The 21,266-nt window shown below is 40.7% G+C and overlaps 2 protein-coding genes across 6 annotated transcripts in view; one reads left to right on the top strand and one right to left on the bottom strand.

Moving 5' to 3' along the window:
- LOC109821128 lies at positions 2,121-3,676 on the bottom strand. The gene has a single exon (XM_020387321.1). The coding sequence runs from the start codon at positions 3,674-3,676 to the stop codon at positions 2,408-2,410; it is 1,269 nt and encodes a 422-aa protein (XP_020242910.1). The 3' UTR covers positions 2,121-2,407.
- The window catches only part of LOC109822082 (phosphatidylinositol 3,4,5-trisphosphate 3-phosphatase and protein-tyrosine-phosphatase PTEN1), a 19,403-nt gene continuing 2,476 nt past the window's right edge, over positions 4,340-21,266 (top strand). For 2 of the 5 annotated variants that reach the window (XM_020388246.1, XM_020388243.1), the window contains exons 1-7: positions 4,340-4,577; positions 11,362-11,696; positions 13,296-13,472; positions 18,787-18,900; positions 19,632-19,829; positions 20,820-21,056; positions 21,136-21,237. In XM_020388246.1, the coding sequence (XP_020243835.1) occupies positions 11,409-11,696; positions 13,296-13,472; positions 18,787-18,900; positions 19,632-19,829; positions 20,820-21,056; positions 21,136-21,237 (1,116 nt within the window). In that variant the 5' untranslated portion in view covers positions 4,340-4,577; positions 11,362-11,408. Of the gene's footprint in view, positions 4,578-6,788; positions 6,809-11,361; positions 11,714-13,295; positions 13,473-18,786; positions 18,901-19,631; positions 19,830-20,819; positions 21,057-21,135; positions 21,238-21,266 lie in introns of those variants that run through there. The other 3 variants (XM_020388245.1, XM_020388244.1, XM_020388247.1) reach the window with 3 other exon arrangements.

The raw sequence follows: 21,266 nt of genomic DNA, 5'->3' as shown, positions 1-21,266 counted from the left end.
CATGCATCACAAGTTTACCTTCAGCTATTAGAAAACCATGGATTCTAACAACTCGTCATGGTGGATTTTAAATTTAATCCTCTCACATGCATCACAAGTTTCATGGTGGATTTTAAATTTAATCCTCTCACATGCATCACAAGTTTACCTTCAGCTATTAGAAAACCATGAATTCTAACAACTCATCATGGTGGATTTTAAATTTAATTCTCTCACATGCATCACAAGTTTACCTTCAGCTATTAAAAAACCATGGATTCTAAGTTTCTAACAACTCGTCATGGGGTGAGGGGCTGTTGGGGGGGTAAAAAACCATGGATCTACACTGTCATGGTGTGTGGTGTGTGGGGGAGAGGGGGGTTTGCTGTATTTACCCTTTAAACAATAGAGCAACGCCAGCCAAGATCCGATCTCTGCTTCGAAGGCCGACGGTGGCGCAAGGATGTTGAACCCCCTCCAGAACAAGCTCTGAAGGAACTCCCAAGCCCAGGCTCTATGGCCGACTGTGGCGGTGGAGAAGTTCGGCTCCCCAGGCTCCTAAATTTGTGGAGCGCTTCGGAGCCCGAACTGGGCGATTTTACAAAACCCCCTCCCCCCCAAAGTTTAAAATTGGGTGGCATTCTCGTTGAGATGGCTGGCGTTCGGAGCGGAGATCTGGGGGCTTGGGTCTGGTCGAGATCTGGGTGGCGTTGGGTCCTGGTCGGAGATGTGGTGGCGAAGAGGTCGACGACTGGCCTCCTGCAGCGCGACGACGTCGCGCCAGTCGATGGAGAGGATATTGGGGTTGGTTGGTCTGTCGAAGGGGTTGGGGTTGGGTTTTGAGTGTTTGGACGAAGGGGGGGCGTTGGGGTCTGTACGAAACTAAGATGAAGAGGGGTTTTTGGAATTTTTTATTTATTGGTTTCGAAATTTGATGAGTGAAATGTTGATGAAGTTGAGCTGAGCCGAAATTTACCGTTGAACCAGGAGAATGACCGTTGAAGATGATTGTGATCAGTGTTTTTTGAGAGGAAAATGTCGTTGAGATGGTGTTGATCAAAATTTACCGTTGGAGACAAGATGAAAATCCCGTAAATTTAGCTGGTTAAGTTAAAAATATCATGAAGCAGTAAAAAATCTATAAATTCTTTCACGTTCAACACAAAAATCATCCCAAACTCTCTCTATAGAAACTCAATATTCCTTCAATTACAAATCATGGATCCCTCACAAAACTATTATTCGGCACTCCTTACCGGTGAAGGAATCGCTTATACGCCGTGTTTATAAGAAGTCGTAGAAGAAGGTCATCCCATCGAGTTATCGCAATCCGTAACACAACAAGTGTCATCCCAAGAAACACCGACCACAAAGAAGAAGAAGGCTTACACGCGGTCCGAAAATTGGACTGTCCACGAGGATAAGCTTCTTGTGTCTGCTTGGCTGAACACGAGCCAAGACGCCATCCAAGGTACGGGGTAACACAAAGATAAGTTTTGGCACAGAGCTAACAACTACTTTATCCAATACTCTGTCGATCCAACGAGTCGCACGCCAAACCAAATGATGCATCGTTGGTCAACGATTCAACTGTCCGTCAACAAGTTCTGCGGGTGCGTTGCTCAGATTGAAGGAAGACAAAGATCTGGTACGGGAATTATTGACCAGGTAAATATTTAACTTATATGTTTTTATGTCAACAACATAGCATTGAAGAGAGGAATATATATGTTTAATTATGTTTGATTATTCTAAATTTAACTCTTGTGTAGACTGCAGAAGTAAAAGAATTATACCAATCTCTTTATGGTAAGCCATTCGTGTTTGATCATTGCTGGGTTGAGTTGCGTCATCATCAAAAGTGGATCCAACAAATGGAATCTTACAATAAGATTCGATCACAGCCGAGAAGAACCACAAACTCTGATTCCTCACCAAACAATTCCATGCCAGCGACCCCCATCGAGTTGAACATCGACTCGGATGATGTGTTAGTAAGGCCTGAAGGGAGGAAAGCAGCAAAGCTCAAGAGGAAACAAAATATGGAAAACTCTGGATCCGCTACGTCCATCATGGGAGAGGCATTCGCGTGGATGAAGGAAACCACAAATCAAAAAATAGAGCTAAAACAAAAGAAACAAGATGACGAGATCATGAAGATGGATCTCTCAACACTCAATCCAGTTCAACGACAGTACTTTGAAATGCGTCAGGCGGAGATATTGGAGAGGTGGATGTCTAAGGGTTCTTCCTAATTATCATATATTATCTTGTATTAGATTTATGATTGTACTCGCATCGCATCCTAATTAGTTCTTCCTAATTATCTTGTATTAGATTTATGATTGTACTTGAAATTGAAAAATTTGGCATTTAATGAAAACAACTACTTTATTGAAAAGAAAATTGGCGCAGTACATAAAGAAACTTAATCCTCGTCGATGGATCCCTTGAGCTGCCACAGATGCTCAATCAAATCATTCTTTAGTGATTTGTGTGTTTGCGTGTTCCTGATCCGATGATGATTTTGGATGAACTCGGTTAGAGGCACCGTCTGCACATGAGAAGGTTCAACGACTGGTATCGAATCATTAAAGTCGAAGTTGTTGTCCAATTGACAATCTCGTTCATCTTCAACGATCATGTTATGCATTATGATGCAAGCTGTCATGATGTCTTTCAGCACACTAGGTTGCCAGAAACGTCCTGGTCCACGAACAATCGCAAATCGAGCTTGCAACACGCCAAAAGCTCGCTCAACATCTTTTCTTGCGCTCTCTTGTTGTTGAGCAAAGTACTTATGCTTGTTTCCTCGTGGTGCTGGAATAGTCTTCACTAATGTGGACCACTCTGGGTAAATCCCGTCGGCGAGATAGTATCCCATATTGTACTCGTGGCCATTAACAGTATAGTTGCACGGTGAAGCTCTTCCCTCCGCAAGTTGTGCGAAAACCGGTGAACGATGTAGCACATTGAGGTCATTGTGAGACCCCGGCAGTCCAAAGAAGGCATGCCATATCCAAAGATCTTTGCTAGCTACGGCCTCCAAAATAATTGTAGGTTCATGAAAATGCCCAGTATACATACCTTGCCAGGCGGTTGGACAGTTCTTCCATACCCAGTGCATGCAGTCGATGCTCCCAAGCATACCAGGAAAACCTCGTTGTGAACCCTCCTCGAGCAGGCGTGCAACGTCTTCATTAGTCGGTGAACGAAGGTATTCCTCCCCAAAGATGTTGATAATCGATCGAACGAACCTCTTCACGCTCTCAAGCGACGTACTTTTACCGATCCGAACGTAGTCGTCAACGGCGTCAGCGGATGCTCCATATGCGAGCATCCGCATAGCTGCAGTAATCTTTTGAAGGCTAGATAGTCCTAACTGTCCCGCACCATTCCTCTTTTGGACGAAGTACTTGTCATGTTCGACGACAGCGTCGTGGATTCGAAGGAATAACGAACGCGACATTCTGAATCTTCGACGAAAATAATGAAGAGGATAGGTTGGTGTGTCAGCAAAATAATCTGGGAACAACCGATTGTGGCCTTCCAGTCGGTATCGATGGAGCACGGTACGTCTTTTGTGTTGAACTGAAGTTGAACCTTTCCCTTGTTCTTCTTCCTCGACGGCAGCAGCTCCCATAAGAAAGAACCTCTTCATCATTTCATCATCGCTAGAGCTAGATGAGCTAGACATTTTGTTTTGGGAGACGATGGGTTGAGGTGAGAAGGCATCGAATTTTATAGGAATCAGTCGGTCAAAGTTTGCGATACCTCGAAGTTCGTGCCCAACCTCGAAGACCGCGAGCTACCTCAAAGACCGGGTGCGTTCCCTCAAAGACCGTGAGTTACCTCGAAGACCGTGTGCGTTCCCTCGAAGACCGCGGGGTACCTCGAAGACCGTGTGCGTTCCCTCGAAAGCCGCGAGTTACCTCGAAGACCGTGTGCACTCCCTCGAAAGCCGCGAGTTACCTCGAAGACCGTGTGCGCTCCCTCGAAGACCGTATCCAACGGTTAGAAATAAAATACAAGAGGTTTAAATATAATTAAAAGTAATGGGTAAAATATTAAAATAGAAGAGGGGTTTTTTTGATATTGTTGGAGCTCCTAACTAGGAGCTTGTTGGAGCTCCATAAAATAAGGAGATGCTCCCAAGGAGGATTTTTATAATTTTTTATACCAAAATGCTTGAGAGCTCTTGAGAGCTTGATGACTAGGACTCCCAACTGGGAGCTTGCTAGACTTGCTCTAATAACACGGGCCTAGCGCGGTAGAACAACTTTGCCGTACAACATCCCTCTAATAGGGAACCCGCGAGTGAGCAGAACAAACCCGCCCATCCATCAAATGAGCGGGTGATGGATTCTTTCCGCTCATTTTTCTGTTATTGATTTCCTTCCAAAATTAGGGTTTAGTTACAATGGGCTGTGATTTCCCTCCGCAATCACCCTCAAATTTTTCCTGTTATTATTCTCCTCCTCCCCTTCTTTCTTTCTCCTTTTCTTTTTTGTTTTTCCCCTCTGCCCATTGGCCTCTTCGGGCTGGTTGAAACCGTTTTTACGTCGATTTTCACTGAGCTTGGAGATTTTGGTCTCCAGGTGCGCGCTCAACCTTTTTTTTTTTTGGAATATTTTTGTTTTATTTGGTTATTACTATGATTATTATGATCTAATTTCATTCAAAAAGGACCCTTTTGTGAATTTTTAGTTGGTCTACGAGAATGGTTGTATTTTGTTCATAATGACTAAGAAAAAGAAGAAGGATAGAGAGGTTCGAAGGGAAAATGATATGTAAAATTGAATGGTGTAGGCTTGACGGTGGTAGAGAAATTTTATAACAAAGATTTGAGGCAAGTTTGACTCGTGGAAGGGTAATTTCACCAAAACCACCCCAAAAGTTTGGCCTTTAGTGCTAACGCTGTTAGTTTTTGTGTCATGTCTAATTTTCAAAAGTTTAGGGATTTATCTCAAAATGAGCCTGACGTTTGGGGGAGGGTTTTGTGAACTTTACCCGATGGGAATATTGTTAAGAACTTGATTTTTGGATATATGAGGCTTCCTTGTAAATTTTTATATAAAACACTTAAGTCAATAGGCTTAATAATCTAAGATTAAAATAGAATCTATATTTTGTTATTTAGTCCTCACTTTTTCACATTTCTAGAAAATGGATGCATTAGATAGGCCTTCTCAAGAGTTTGATGTTGGCCACAAGCAGGCGTGCGGCCTATATTTGTATAACATGGCATCCCCTTCTTGTGAAATTCATCACCTCACTTATCTAAATACGTGCATTAGTCACCTATATAGACTTTAGAGTCTCTAGTAACTAGTAAGTTTGATTTTCCATGGTCAATAAGTTAACTGACCCGATAATAGTTTTCTTGATTATTTTCTAAATCAGTACTATTTGAAGGTTTGGTCATTGCCAAACCGTGATGAAATTTTTTCATGCTAAACTTACTGGATTGTCCAAATGTAGCCCAGCTTGGTGTAAGTTATCTGTGCACATGTTAATGTACAATGCTAATGAAAGAAAGCTAGGCATTAAGATCTGTCAAGTTTTTGTTCAGGAAGAACAGGTTATCTTTTTCAAATAGGAGTTATAAGAAGTTCTCAAGCCAAATTCATATGAAATAATGTTTATCAAATGGTCAGCAATTTATAACTCCAATTGTCTAGTTGTTTTATGCCTCTCCTCAATCTAGCAGGATAATCTTTTTTCAATCTTTTCTATGCTAATACAAGACAATATTTAGCGAACTTGACGGAGGGGAAAAAAGTTATATATAACCTAATAAATTGTTGTCTTTGTTAGCAAACGATAGTGCTCTATCTGTATTAATGTATGCCATACATATATGCATATATTCCTTAATTACACGGGCAGACATAAAGACACATGCGTGCTAGGATTAACTCGTAATTCTAAAGCCTAGATGTTATAAATCTATTATAAGATGTTTAGCAGCATCAATGTTGAAGGAAATATAAGTAAGTTACATGAAGGTTTAATTTTCCAACAGCCTATTAGAATTCCTCACCAACTTAGATTATTCTAGAACAACTTTTTAGAACTTCTTTCTAGTAACATCTTATAAAATATCTACTAAGAAGTTTCTAGGAAGATACAACTGTATGGCTAGTATTTATTCTTCTAGAAACTTCTTACTAATGTATGGTTAGGATTAACTCTTCTACACACTTCCTAGCCCTGTTAAACAACTATAAATAGGGGTCTTCTCATTTGTGTAAGCAAGCAAAAAAGTAAGCTTGAAAGCTTGAGTGTGTAGTATAGGCTTGTGTGAGTGTTCACCAAAATAAAAGAGTTGTGTGAAAGTGAGGTGCTCTTGTAAGAGCATGTATTGTACTCTCTAGTATTCTATCAATAACAGTTTCCTTTGTGTAGAGGGTTTTATTCTTCAATTTTCATCAAAGTGGTATCAAAGCAATGTTCGATCTAGACGGGCCAATCGAAGGTGATCGTGTACGAGATGACGAACATGATCCAGCCATAGATTCCGAAGCTGATGAAGACCAATTACGACAATTGGAGTATCCAGATGAAAGTCTTGCTCGGCTCGCAAGACTTGTGGGAGCTCATAGAGAATGGCTATAGTGAACCAGAGTCACCTGCAGAAGAAACAACTCTCACCATCACACAGAAGAGTGAGCTGAAGGAGGTCAGAAAAAGAGACAAAAAGGCTTTGTTCCTAATATTTCAAGACGTAGATGAATCAGCGATTGAGAAGATTTCCAACGCCATGTCCTCTAAAGAAGCATGAGAGATTTTACAAAAATCCTATCATGGTGCGGAAAGAGCAAAAAAGGTACGCCTCCAAACATTAAGAGTTGAATTTAAAAATTTGAAGTTGAAAGCTACAGAATCAATATCAGACTATTTTAGTAGAGTTCAGACAATAACTAATCAAATGAAGAGAATCAATATCAGACTATTTTAGTAGAGTTCAGACAATAACTAATCAAATGAAGAGAAATGGAGAAGCAATTAATGATGTAAGAATTATGGAGAAGATACTTAGGACTTTAGACTCTAAAAAATTCAAATATATTATTCCGGCAATACAAGAGTCTAAAGATCTTTTCGAAGTTTCTATTGATGAGCTACAAGGTTCTCTGCAAGCTTATGAACAAGATATAAACATCAGTTCAAATCAAGTGGAGAATCTAGAGCAAGCATTACAGAGTAAGATGACTATCAAAGAAGATAATCGAAGAGGACGTGGAGGCTACAGAGGCAAATGCTCTTTTTGATGTGGCTCAAACTTCCAGCAATATCGTAGGAGGCCATGAAAATCAAGATCAAAATGGAGATCGTGAATGATCATTCGATCGAGGACGAGGTCGTGGCGTACGAGGACGAGGACCAGAAAGAAGTTATCAGGGGGACAAATATCAGCCACAGTGTTACAAATGCAAGAGATACGGCCATCTCAGCTACGAATTCTGGGAGAAACCAAATCAAGTGGCAGAAAAAAGTAACTTTGTAGCCAGACACTTTAACAGTCCTGCTGACGTACCAGGAGAATGAAAGTAAGAATCGAGATATCTGGTATCTGGATTCAGGTGTCAGTAACCACATGTGCGGCATCAATGAGTTCTTTACCTAGCTAAATAAGACGGTGCAAGGAGATGTCACTTTTGGAGACCAGTCAAAGATTCCAGTAAATGGCAAGGACAAGATAATGATCCAGACAAAGACGGGCAAGAATAGGTACATCTTTGATGTCTATTATGTTCCAGCACTATGAAATAATATTTTGAGTCTAGGTCAGCTTCTTGAAAGAGGTTATGATATACATCTAAAAGACTTTGCTCTCACTATCAAAAATAAAAATGAAGTAATTACAAAGGTGAACATGTCTAGATATAGACTGTTTATCTTAAATATTCATACGGACTCTGTCAAGTGCTTAAAGATGATTATGAATGATGAGTCTTGGCTCTGGCATTTGAGATTCGGACGTCTTGCATTCAGTGGCCTGAATCTTCTGTGGAAGAAAAAATAGTGAGAGGATTGCCGCAAATCAACCATCTGAACCAGCTATGTGAATGTTGTATGAAGGGCAAGCAACATAGAAGAAGTTTCGAAGTTGGAAAGTCAAGAAGAGCAATGGAGCTGCTACAATGGGTCCACACAGATATAGCAGGACCATTTAAAGTCGTCTCTCTTGGAGGAAACATGTACTTTCTCATATTTATTGATGATTATAGCAGAAAATTTTGGTTTTATTTCTTGAAGTAGAAATTCGAAGCTCTGGAAAAATTCAAAGAATTCAAGGAGATAGTAGAAAAACAAAGTGGGTATCACATCAAGGTGCTCCGATCAGATCGAGACGGAGAATACACTTCGAAGGCATTCAACAATTTCAACAAGCAGTACGGGATAATTTATCAACTCATTGCCGCCTACACATCACAACAGAATAGCATAGCAGAGTGGAATAATCGTATCATTTTTTATATCGTCAGAAGCATGTTGAAGAGCAAGTACATGCCGAAGACTTATTGGGCTGAAGTCGTGGACTGTGCAGTTTACCTCAATCGATGTCCGACAAATAGAGTAAAGTTCAAGACACTATTAGAGATGTAGAGCAACATCAAGCCAAGCGTCAACCACCTGAAGGCGTTTGGGTGCATTGCATATACACACATCCCAGAGCAGAAAAGAAAGAAGCTGGACGATCGAGGAGAAAAGTGCATATACGTTGGGTACGAGAGGAGGACAAAAGCATATAAGCTTTACAATCCAATTACAAAGAAGATGATCATTTCAAGAGACGTGGAGTTCGATGAAGAAGATTAATGGAAATGGACCGATGAAGACAAAAATATTAAAGATATGTTCTTTGAAGATAATGATGATGACTTGCAGGAGGTTAGAAGACTAGAACAAAGTACACCTAATAGTCCAGCTCCATCAACCCCAACATCGACGCTGACATCATCGCCATCCAGCTCAAGTGAAAGAAGCTCTTCAGGGGGAGCAACAAGAAGGATGAGAAGCCTAAGAGATCTGTATGACGATACAGAAACTGTCGAGATGATGGAGGACTACACACTATTCCGCTTGTTTGCAGAATGTGATCCGGTCAGCTATGAAGAAGCTGCTCAAGAAGACAAGTGGAGAAAAACCATGGATGACGAGATCGAGGTAATCAAGAGAAATGATACATGGGAGCTCACTATCTTACCTGATGGTCATAAACCAATTGGAGTAAAGTGAGTGTACAAGACAAAGACAAATCAAGACAGCGGAATCGAGAAATACAATGTCAGACTTGTTGCAAAGGGCTATAGTCAGCGAGAAAGAGTTGACTATGAAGAAGTGTTCGCACCAGTCGTGAAGATCGACACCATTAGACTCATTATCGTATTGGTAGCACAGAACCGGTGAAAGATCTACCAGATGGACGTGAAGTATGCATTCCTTAATGGCTACCTAGAAGAAGAAGTCTACATCAGGCAGTCACCGGGGTACGAGGTGAAGAACCAAGAAGATAAAGTCTATAAGCTGAAGAAGGCATTGTATGGATTGAAGCAAGCACCCAGGACGTGGAATGCCAGAATCGATGCATACTTCCAGAAGAATGGATTCTAACAGAGCTCGTATGAGCACTCTCTCTATACCAAGAAGAAGGATGGCGACATTATGATCGTATGTCTCTACGTGGACGACATAATCTTCACCGGCAACAATCCGAAAATATTCGAGGAGTTCAAGAAGAACATGATCAGGGAGTTCGAGATGACTGACATTGGAAAAATATCATACTTTCTTGGAGTAGAAGTATCACAATCTGAGAGAGGAATCTTCATCCCTCAGAAAAAGTACGCAAAGGAGATCATTCGGAAGTTCAACATGAACAACTGCAAACCAGTTGTAACTCCTGTTGAAGTCGGAGTGAAGCTGAGGAGAGACTCATCACGAATCTCTATTGATCCAATTTTGTATAAGAGCTTAGTCGGAAGCCTACGGTACCTGACCATCACAAGACCCGACATAATGTTTGCGGTTGGACTGATGAGCAGATTCATGGAGGAGCCAAGGCAAGAACACTTCAAGGTGGCCAAGAGGATTCTCAGGTATGTTCAATGAAGCATTAATGAAGGATTATTTTACTCACAAAGTGTAGATCCAAGACTAGTCGGTTACACCGATAGTGACTATAGGGGAGACTTGGATGAAAGAAAGAGTACATCCGGCTACATGTTCAGCATTGGATCAGCAGCCTTTTCTTGGTCATCAAAGAAGCAGACAATTGTTGCTCTATCAAGTTACGAAGCGGAATACATTGCTACATCTGCAGGTGCATGTCAAGCGATATGGCTTAGAAATCTAATGAAGGAGCTGCAATATGAACAAGAAGCACCGACAAAGATTCTCATCGACAACAAGTCAGCTATTGCACTTGCCAAAAATCCGATAGCACATGGACGGAGCAAACACATAGAGTCAAAATATCATTTCATCTGACATCAAGTTAAAAATAAGACTGTGATACTGACATATTGCAAGTCTGAAGACCAAATCGCTGATATCTTCACCAAGCCACTAAAGACAGAAACATTTTTGAAGCTTAAGAAGCAACTTGGACTTGTGAGAAATGAAAGTTGGTGATGAGGGGGAGTATTAGAATTCCTCACCAATTTAGATTATTCTAGAACAACTTTCTAGAACTTCTTTCTAGTAACATCCTATAAAATATCTATCAAGAAGTTTCTAGAAAGATACAAGTTTATGACTAGTATTTATTCTTCTAGAAACTTCTTATTAATGTATGGCTAGGATTAACTCTTTTATACACTTCCTAGCCCTCGTAAACAACTATAAATAGGGGTCTTGGGCTCTCATTTGTGTAAGCAAGCAAGAAGTAAGATTGAAAGCTTGAGTGTGTAGTGTAGGCTTGTGTGAGTGTTTACCAAAATAAAAGAGTTGTGTGAAAGTGAGGTGCTCTTGTAAGAGCAAGTATTGTACTCTCTAGTGTTCTATCAATAAAAGTTTTCTTTGTGTAGAGGATTGTATTCTTCAAATTCCATCACAGCCATACGATAGAATAAATAAATCTTAGCTTGAAGTTAAGTATGTTTCATTGAAGCTAACATTGTGGTACATGATAAATTGGTATTTGTACTCCCCTATTTGGTCGTTTGTGACAAACTCTATAATTATGAAATATTTGTTGGTCTTAGGTGAGAGCTGCATTGTGTTACACAATGCATGCTATGCGCTTACTTTTTAACGTTTGTCAACAAATGTTCCTAAATTTGAGAAGAAGAAAGCCTTCAGGGAAGTTAGCCATATTAGTATCTAAAACTTAACCTTTAAAATTTGTAGTTACTTTTAAATTTGTGTTTGCAGGTCCAGTAACTGATTTACAAGTTATCCAGTTATAATATGTAGTCATCATGGGGACAAAAATCTCAAAACAAGGGCCTGCAAAGGTCAAAATCATGGGTGACATCAATGTCCAACATAAAGTTGTGCATTACCTCACTAGCTTGTTCTTTGTTCGATCCCTGGTCTCTAAAAGTCGGAGGAGAATGATTGTTGCTGGATATGACTTGGATATGACATACATAACCGATCGCCTTTTGGCAATGTCGTATCCTGCAGAACGAATGCAAGCCATGTATAGGAATCCGCTATGGCAGGTGAAAAATGTGTTAGATATGAGACATCCTGGTCATTACAAGGTAATATCAATTTGATGGTAAGAATTTATTTGTCTACTAATCTTCTCTCGCTATTTGTTGTTTTTTTCCCTTTTTTTTGGGTATTTGTAGATTGTTATTTGTCAAATCATAACTTGTTTTTCATATTTATTTTTGAGCTAATATAATGTGGTAATGTTTTTTTTTTCTCACAAATTAATTACTATACAAACTAGAAAGGATGTAACAAATGTGTTTACCAGAAGTGCACACGTCTCTATAATCTAGAAATACACTACTTTTCTCTAGACATTGTATGTGTTAAGTTGCGCACTGCTTCAACAAACTGGTATCAGAGTTTTGGTGTCGATCCTATTTTCGGGTTTGAGATGTCTTCAACAGAGTACAAGGTAGAGAAGTTTGTGGGAAGGAACAGTTTCAGTCCACCACTCCAAGAAGCTAGTATCAGAGCTTTGGTGTCATTCTTTTTTGTGGGCTTGTCTTTATTAGAGAAATTCAATGGGTAAAACAGTTTCAATCCACCACTCCAACAAATTAATATCAAGGCTCATGGTTCAATGGGTATTTGGTAGATGCTTTGTTTGCTACAAATTAATGCCAAGCCATGTTAAATCATTGTGTTGTTCATGTCTCTGCTATCTAAATTCAGTTTGATTATTGCTCTAAATTTATATAGCATCTTTTTTATGTTGAGTTGCACAAAAGTTTCCACTGAATGACTGCATATTTTCAACATCTCTTCAAAGTATACTGTAACCATTATCATATGATAAATTGTTAGTAACATTCTACGCTACAGGGTAGGTCTTAATAACCCTTAAAATCTGATGTCTAGAGCTCATATGTCCTTCATGCCATCTCTTGATTATCTATTAATTTTCTCAAGTCGTTTTGTTGGTCTTTTGTCACAGTAAAAATCATATTCAAGTACTAAATTCAGTTAAACCCTCACTAGCCATAGTTCACAAATCTAAACCCATTTTAAATCCCAACTTTACCTCCTTGATCACAAATTCCCTTGCCCTCCAATACGATAACAATTGCCTCTGCTGTTTCAACTTATCCTTGTCACACATACCAATGTACCATCATCTCCGTCAATATACCACTTCCTCGTTTTCTCCTTGCTTTTCATCTTAAGTGTAACCACCCTCTCGACTTCTATTACTTTCCTTTTTCTATTATTAATCTTTTTCGCCATCATAATGATCAACCATCAACCCCTTCCCCCTATCACTATGACCACATTCACCTTATTGTCATCTTTTCTCTGCCAGCAACATTGTGTTCACCACTATTATAACTTTTAGTTTCTTTTTCTTTTTTGAGTTGTGATAATTTAAAGAATAGTTTTGGTCTGATAAGTTCTTAACCTTGTACATTTTGAACTAATTAACATTTAGGATGTCATATGAAAACCTCACAAGCAAAACACCTCCACCTGCACAAACACAACACCACTACCCGCCTCCTAGTAGGATATTCCGTTAGTATGCTTATATAGATGATGTCATATACCGTTTATCCTATACTTTATTCCAGACCTATTCTTATTTGAAATCTAGCTGTTCTTAATTTATTGGATTTTATCTCAATGACTAAAGAGATAGGATATTGCAGGTTTACAATCTTTGTGCAGAAGAAAGCTATGATGCATCTCATTTTCATGGGCGTGTAGAGGTTTACCCATTTGATGACAACCATGTTCCACCGTTGAAAATGATCAAACTTCTCTGTGAAAGCATACACTCGTGGCTTTCTCAAGATCCAGAAAATGTTGCTGTTATACATTGTATGGTATGACCTTTTTGGTTTCTCCAACCGTCTATTTCATTTCCTTATTGTTTACTTTGTCTTATTTATACAAGTTGTTAATACAAACCCTAACTCTATTATGAGATCTCTTGGGCTTATATAGGCCCTACACAACTTACACATAACCCCTTACATATATTACTAATGTCAACACTCCTCCTCAAGATGGGCGAAAGATATCCACTAAGCCCATCTTGTCACATCCTCTAATCATGTCTAATGAGCTAAGTCCTTTAGTCAGACAATCTGCTGCCTGATCCTTAGTTGAAACATGACTTAGCTCCAGTAGTCCACTATCCAACTTCTCTTTGATGAAGAACCTATCGATCTCGATGTGTTTGGTTCTATCATGCTGCACTGGGTTGTTGGCGATACTGATAACTGACTTATTGTCACACCATAACTTTATCTTAGTTCCGTGATCCAGCTTCAGCTCAACCAGCATACTCTTCAACCATAACAACTCAGCAACTCCTAAGGCCATAGCTCTATACTCTGCCTCAGCTGTTGATCTCGCCACCACTGATTGCTTCTTGCTCTTCCACGAGACTAAGTTGCCTCCTATAAAGATGCAGTATCCCGAGGTGGACCTCCCGTCATCAGCACTGCTAGCCCAATCAGAGTCACAATAACCCTCGATGCTCACATGTCCATTTTTCCTGAATATCAGTCCCTTTCCAGGGGCACTCTTCAGATATCTCAGAATCTGGTACACAGCGTCCATATGACCCTTCCTTGGATCATGCATGTAGCGGCTCACCACGCTCACTGCAAAAGAGATATCGGGACGTGTGTGACTCAGATAGATCAACCTCCCTACCAGCCTTTGGTATCTGTCACGATCAACTGGTTCTCCAGCCTCAGCACCCAGCTTGAACTTCTGGTCGATCGGTGTAGTTGCAGGTTTACACCCTAACATCCCTGTCTCTTTAAGAAGATCCAGTGCATACTTTCTCTGGGATAAGACAATCCCCTCCGCTCCGCGAGCTATTTCTATTCCAAGAAAGTATCGAAGCAACCCAAGATTTTTCACCTCGAACTCCTTACCCAGTCTCACTTTGAGTTTGGCAATCTCCTCCTCATCATCCCCTGTAATGATCATATCATCCACATATACCGCAAGCACAGTGATGTAACCTTCATTTCGTCGGAAGAACACGGTATGATCAGCGTTAATCTGCCGGTATCCCATACCTATCATAGCCCGCCTAAATCTGTCGAACCAAGCACGAGGAGATTGTTTCAGGCCATATAGAGACTTCTTCAATCTGCAGACCTTGCCCACTGTCTGTTCTGTGTTGAATCCTGGCGGAATTTCCATGTATACCTCTTCCACCAGATCTCCATGAAGAAATGCATTCTTCACATCTAATTGGTGTAGCTTCCATCCACCATTTACTGCCAGAGAGATTAAGGTTCGAACAGTGCTCATCTTCGCCACTGGTGCAAAAGTCTCATCATAATCGATGTCGTATGTCTGACTATATCCTTTTGCCACCAGACGAGCTTTGTAGCGCTCAACCTGTCCATCTGGATTCTGCTTCACAGTGAAGACCCACTTGCATCCAACTGCTCTCTTCCCTTTTGGTAGTATTACTAACTCCCAAGTGCGGTTCTTCTCAAAGGCCCCTAGCTCTTCATGCATAGCAGCTTTCCATTTCTGGTCCTTCTTTGCAACCTGCCAATTGTTAGGTATAGTAACAGAGTCCAATGATGCAATAAATGCTCCATGTGCAGGGTGAATGTTAGAGTATGATACAAACTGAGCAAGATCCCAACCATATCTATCGGGAGGATTTCCCGCATTACTGCGAGTAGTCCTCCGTACAGTTATTGGTGTGGGAGGAATAGGAAGAGAAATGGAGTCACCTTGAGAGGAATCTTGTGGTGGTGTAGGTGTCTCAGGAGTTGGGGCAGGCGTTAGCAAGGGACTTGACACTAGTGGCACTGTAGGTACTGTTGGTACTGTTCCCGCAATTTGTTTCCCCTTCCTACTATAGGTAAGTAGTTCTCCCTGAGCCGTTGGCCTAACACCTCTTGTCTCAATCTCCTCTTCATCTTCATTCTCTTGCTCCTCCTCAACCAAGTCTCCTTCCCAAGGAATCGTTACAGAAATTGATTTTTCCGATCTCTCACCATTCTCAGACATTGATTTCTCCACATTCTCCTCCTCTCGCCGCATACTTCCAGTATTAGGCGAGTTATCAACGGATGAAGTTACCTTCCGGGTGTAATATGGCTCGAGTTCTCGAAAGTGCACATCCATACTCACAAACAACCTTTTCTCCACCGGGCTCCAGCAAACATAGCCCTTCTGAGTAGCAGAATATCCCACAAAAATGCATTTCACCGCTCTAGGGGCGAGCTTCCCGACTGATGGCCTGTTGTCTTTCACAAAGCACACACAGCCAAACACCTTGAGTGGAAGAAGCCCACCATTATCTCCCTTCAACAACTCACACGGAGACTTCCAATCCAGCACTCTCGAGGGCATTCTGTTGATTAGTGCTGCCGCGGTCAACACTGCTTGTCCCCATAATGTTTCTGGGACATTCATAGAGATCATCATACTTCTAGCAACCTCTAAAAGATGTCTATTCTTTCTTTCCGCTACTCCATTTTGAGCAGGTGTGTATGGACACGTAGTCTGGTATTGTATTCCCTGAGCTGACAAGTATTCCCCAAACGTTTTGTTAGTATATTCCGTCCCATTATCAGATCTTAATACCTTCACCACAGCGCCGTATTGAGTCTGAGCATACCTATGAAAATTTTGAAAGCAACCAAACACTTCACTCTTATTTTTCATCAGGTACAACCAAGTAACACGGGAGAAACAATCAATAAAAGTAACAAAATACTTGTATCCATTCATAGAACTTGTAGAACAAGGTCCCCAAACATCTGAATGTATCAGTTCGAATACACGAGAACTCCTATGACCAGAACTTACGTAAGAACTTCTAGTAAGTTTTCCAAGCTCACATGCATCACATACAAGGTGCTGCTTATTTGCTTTCTCAAATAGAGATGGATACAACCTACTTAAAACATTAAAAGATGAGTGTCCCAAACGCTGGTGATGAAGCATCAACACACTCTCAGCACTCATCTCAGATCCTACTTCTACTCTCTCTATCATTGACACTAATGCTGAATCCAGTCCTTCACGATCCAGAAACCACAGTCCACTACGCCATGTGCCAGTCCCAAGTCTCCGCCCTGTCCCCTTCTCCTGGAAGATCACCTTGGGAATATCAAAAGAAACAATGCATTTTAGTTGAAGGATGATAGCACTAATGGATAAAAGGTTGACTGGAAAGGAAGGAGCATGCAAAACATTGGACAGAGTTACAGAACATGTACAATCGACTGTACCCTTACCAACCACTGGCTGAAATGTACCATCAGCTGTTTGAATACTATCAGGCGATGCTAGGTGAGTATATGATGAGAACTCACTAGCATTACCTGTCACATGTCGAGACGCACCGGAGTCGACTATCCATTCTGATGATTTGTCGGAAGATATGGAAGCAAGAGCATATATGTCATCAGTACCTTTCGTCGGATGAGCATAGGTAGCAGTGTTGCCTCTGGCGAAGAATGATGTGGATGCCTCCTCTGTCCCACTCCTCCTGTCTCCATCCCCTGCTACTTGTTGCTTCCTCCTGAGTATCGCCAGGAGCGCCTGATCCTCCTCAGTAAAGATCACCTCAGCTTCTTCTCCTTCTTTTGCTATCATCAGATTCGCCCGGTTGCCTGCTCCCCTTCCACCTCGGCGACCCCCACGGTCACGACCACGCCCTCCGAACTGTCCACGTCCACCCGAATCTCCTTCCTTGGGTGGTTTGGTGCAAGCATGCCTTAGATGACCCACTTCACCGCAGTTGTAGCACTGCCGAGTCTCTCCCCTGGATCCATTATTGTTAGATACTGCTAAAGCTGACTTCACCACAGGAAGTCCACCTGTCCCCACCTGCAGCCTAATGCGAGTCTCCTCCTGGATCATAGCCGAGACAGCCTCCTCAAGCGAGGGAATTTTCGGCTGAGCTAGCAGTAATGCAATTCGCTGAGCGAACTCTGATGTCAATCCCTTAAGAAACACCATAGTCCTCTCCTGTAGAAAGGCCTCCCGCTCTTTACATCCTGGGTCCTTGCAGCTTGCCCGGGGAGAAAAATGGTCATAATCCAGCCACAGACGCTCCAGCTCTGTAGCATATTCTTGTACAGTCCTCTCTCCCTGGACTGTGGCGTCAATCTCTCCTTTAATCTGGAACACCCTCAGGTTATTCCCCACTCCATCATATGTCCTCCTCAACTTCTCCCAGACGTCCTTCACCTTCTCAATGCCATCCACCGTGGCGGCGATCGTCGGGACCAACGAGTTGAGAAGCCAGATGTACACCAACATATGAGTGGACTTCCACTCATCTCTTCCCTCTGAGTCCTCCTCCGGCTCTGTCACCTCTCCTGTCAGATAACCCTCCAGATTCCTCCCTGCAAGGGTATATCTCACCCGTCGTGACCAGCTCAGGTACGTACTAGGTCCATCCAGCTTCAGATCGATGGTCGGAAGCTCCAACTTCTTCGATGGTCTTGTCGTGCTTTCATCAGCCGACAACTTCATCAACTTCATCAAAGTTGACACCTCCGCAGGGTTCAACTTCTTGATGATCTCCTCCATCGATCAAGCTTCAGATCCAACACCTGTTCTCCAAACCCTTGTTGTGCGCAGTGAAAAATTTCGGCAGCACTTTTGCTGCACAACAAGAGTAAGATCTTTCAACAAATTCTCGTTTCTCAGAGGAAACTAGAATCCAACAGTTATATATCTCATCGATGTGAGATATATACTCTTCCTGTCATCAGTTCGAGGACTGAGTCGAGGGAACCAATGCCAAACTCGAGGTCCAGCATGGTGAAGACGGGGTCGGTCAGGGAAGGGGTGATCGGTCTGCAGCAAAAACAAGGGGAGGAGGGGTGGGGGTTGGGGGTGGGGGGCGGCGGCTAGGGTTTAGAGGATGGCTCTAATACCAAGTTGTTAATACAAACCCTAACTCTATTATGAGATCTCTTGGGCTTATATAGGCCCTACACAACTTACACATAACCCCTTACATATATTACTAATGTCAACAATACACTTACTACTTTAGCAGAGAATTCTAGGAATCTAATTTTGAAAGCTTTCCTCATAGAATAAACATTGAGTGAACCATGAGAGAAACTAATATTCTTTCTGAAAGTTTTCAATTGAAGTTTTTTTTTTAATTTTTTTTAACTTATCCTTTAGGCAGGCAAGGGTCGAACAGGCTTAATGGTATGTGCTTATCTTGTTTATAGTGGCATGTCAGCTGATGAAGCTCTTCAACTGTATGCTGCTAAAAGAACAACTAATAATCAAGGGGTAAGTTGTTGTATATGGAAGGAGAGGTATCTTATCCATTTGCTCTTCAACACAAGATAGCCTAACATTCATTAGTTCTACTCTATTGTTTTTCTTTTTTGGGTTGTAATCTTGATTATTACAAATTCCTATCCTTCAAACATTCTTCCATAGGCACAATGAACTTCTGCAACTTACCAAGAAATTTTTGGAACTGAAATGCTCAATCATTTGTAACTAGTAAATCATCACTGCATGCCTCAACTATCATAAATCAACATGGGAACATATCTAACCTCATAGCATAATCTTATGAACGTTTAATTTTTAAGGAACTATAATTTTATTTGATTTGAAAGTGTGTCTCTTTTTTCTGATTGTCTGCTTTGTATTTGTGATTATGCATGAATGTATATGGGTGAAGGTGACTGGATTTTGTCTTCTAGAGTTATGTAGACTGTCCGAATCTAGCAAACTTAATGGTAATACACCTGAGCGTGAATGTAATTAATTCATGGGTGGAGTTCCATGGCATCATGAAGTTATATGTCAATAACTATGCTACTTATGTTTTTCCCGAGTTTGTTAAAGGTAAATTAGAGCATTGAATGGAATAACTCAATACCGTTTTGTTATAAAGCATACTAATTTTATCTTGTTGATTAAAGTAATGATTTTTTATTCTTTTGTTTACTCCGCTTTGTAGAATTGCTTTCTCTCTTTCATTAACACTGATCTTTGGCCAATGTCAGGTCTCAATACCAAGTCAACGTCGATATGTTGGGTATTGGTCTAGCATACTGAAAATCCCTAGGGAAAATCTAGACGGTCCTCCTGTTGTTGAGCTACCGAAACCAACTACGAGGGAATTGCGGAGAATTCGTCTATATGACACAGTTAATACTGACTCAATCTTCTTCGTGGTAACCAAATCCTTAGAGGCGGAAGAGGTAAATTCTCTCTACGGTCTACATATGAGTTGCTCCTTGAAAAATGTTCTTTCTTGTTCAGCATAGACTCTCAATTCGCCCAAAAATTCTTGCTACTTTGAAACTGGTGTATGTAAACATTATGCTGGCTTTATATATGTGCTCCCTCTAACCATTAGACCAAAACTACGAAGTTATGGTAAGGCTTGAGGATTATTATTTTATATTCTTTTATATTTTAACACACCCCGCAGGCTAAATACCTTTTTTTTATGGGTTGAAACCTAGACTCACATAGCGGTGACAATTTTTTTAATACGCATTAAATGCGGCCCAACAATACTCGATTCTAGGTCGGCTTTAATACCATGTGAAAGTCTCTCTAACCATTATACCAAAACTTTGAAGTTATGATAAGGGTTGAAGATTATATTTTTATATTTTAACATGCCTCGCAGGTTGAGTGCATTTTTTATGGGCTAAAACCTAGACTCACGTAGCAATAACAGTATTTTAAAAATCCATATTAAATTCATGGCCTGCAAGAGTCGAATAGGGTTGCTCTGATACCATCTGAAATTAAGTCCCTTTAACCATTATAGAAATGCGGGAACTAAGTAACCAAAATCTATTATCTTGTAAATTACAATATCCTTATACATCTTCTCAGTAGGTTGTGGGAACATTATTTTCTCTCAAGGTCATCTCTGTCTTTTTGTGTAAGATAGATACTCGGATATTTGAAACTAAGTCATTGGGCTACTTTTCTTAATCTTTATTATTTTCATGGAGGCTCATTATGAAATTGTGCTTGGCTTGTCCTATTTCCTTTTTCCTTTTTCTGGGAACAAACATAAATGATAACAATGAATCAAACAATTTTCTATTCTTGTCAATGAGAACTTTTCTTTATGTCTAATACTCATTAAAAAAAAATCAGTTTGAGCGTTGATTTTGTTGGGGATCATTTATTCTTTTTCAATCATCAAACTTGTTTGCCTATTTATCTAGGTTCCTGATCAACTTTACCAGCCATCAGTAGAAGTTGTTAAAGGTTGTTGTAGACAAGTGAAGCAAGCATGTCAAATAACGGATAGCCCAAGGTATTACATGTCATGCGTTGATAATGACAGCGATCAAAGTAACAATGGACGAGAGACAACACGATTTCTTGTGCAAATGGATACGGAGCGATCGTCCATATACCAGAAGACTTGTCTAGACTACTATTTTGAAAATCCTTTACAAGTATGATTTATAGTATTCTGCTTATCCTGCAAAATGCATAGTATTTTCGTGAGTCCATAAGTTTAATCCTTCTTTGTAGGTAGCAGGAGATTTGCGAGTTATTTTCTACGAAAAGATGTTTGGTGGGCGTCTCTTTTATACCTGCTTTAACACAGCCTTCATTGAGAATATCTTGTTACAGGTACTTTTTTTTTGGCCGGGGGTGGTTTT

Source organism: Asparagus officinalis, chromosome 8 (assembly GCF_001876935.1).
Source record: "Asparagus officinalis chromosome 8, Aspof.V1, whole genome shotgun sequence".
Lineage (NCBI taxonomy): Eukaryota > Viridiplantae > Streptophyta > Magnoliopsida > Asparagales > Asparagaceae > Asparagus > Asparagus officinalis.
Note: the sequence above shows the minus strand (reverse complement) of the source record. Positions and strands in the feature narration are given on the sequence as shown.

Excerpts from the sequence above, each read along its gene's own strand:
- LOC109821128 (XM_020387321.1), bottom strand. The coding sequence starts at position 3,676 with ATGTCTAGCTCATCTAGCTCTAGCGATGATGAAATGATGAAGAGGTTC.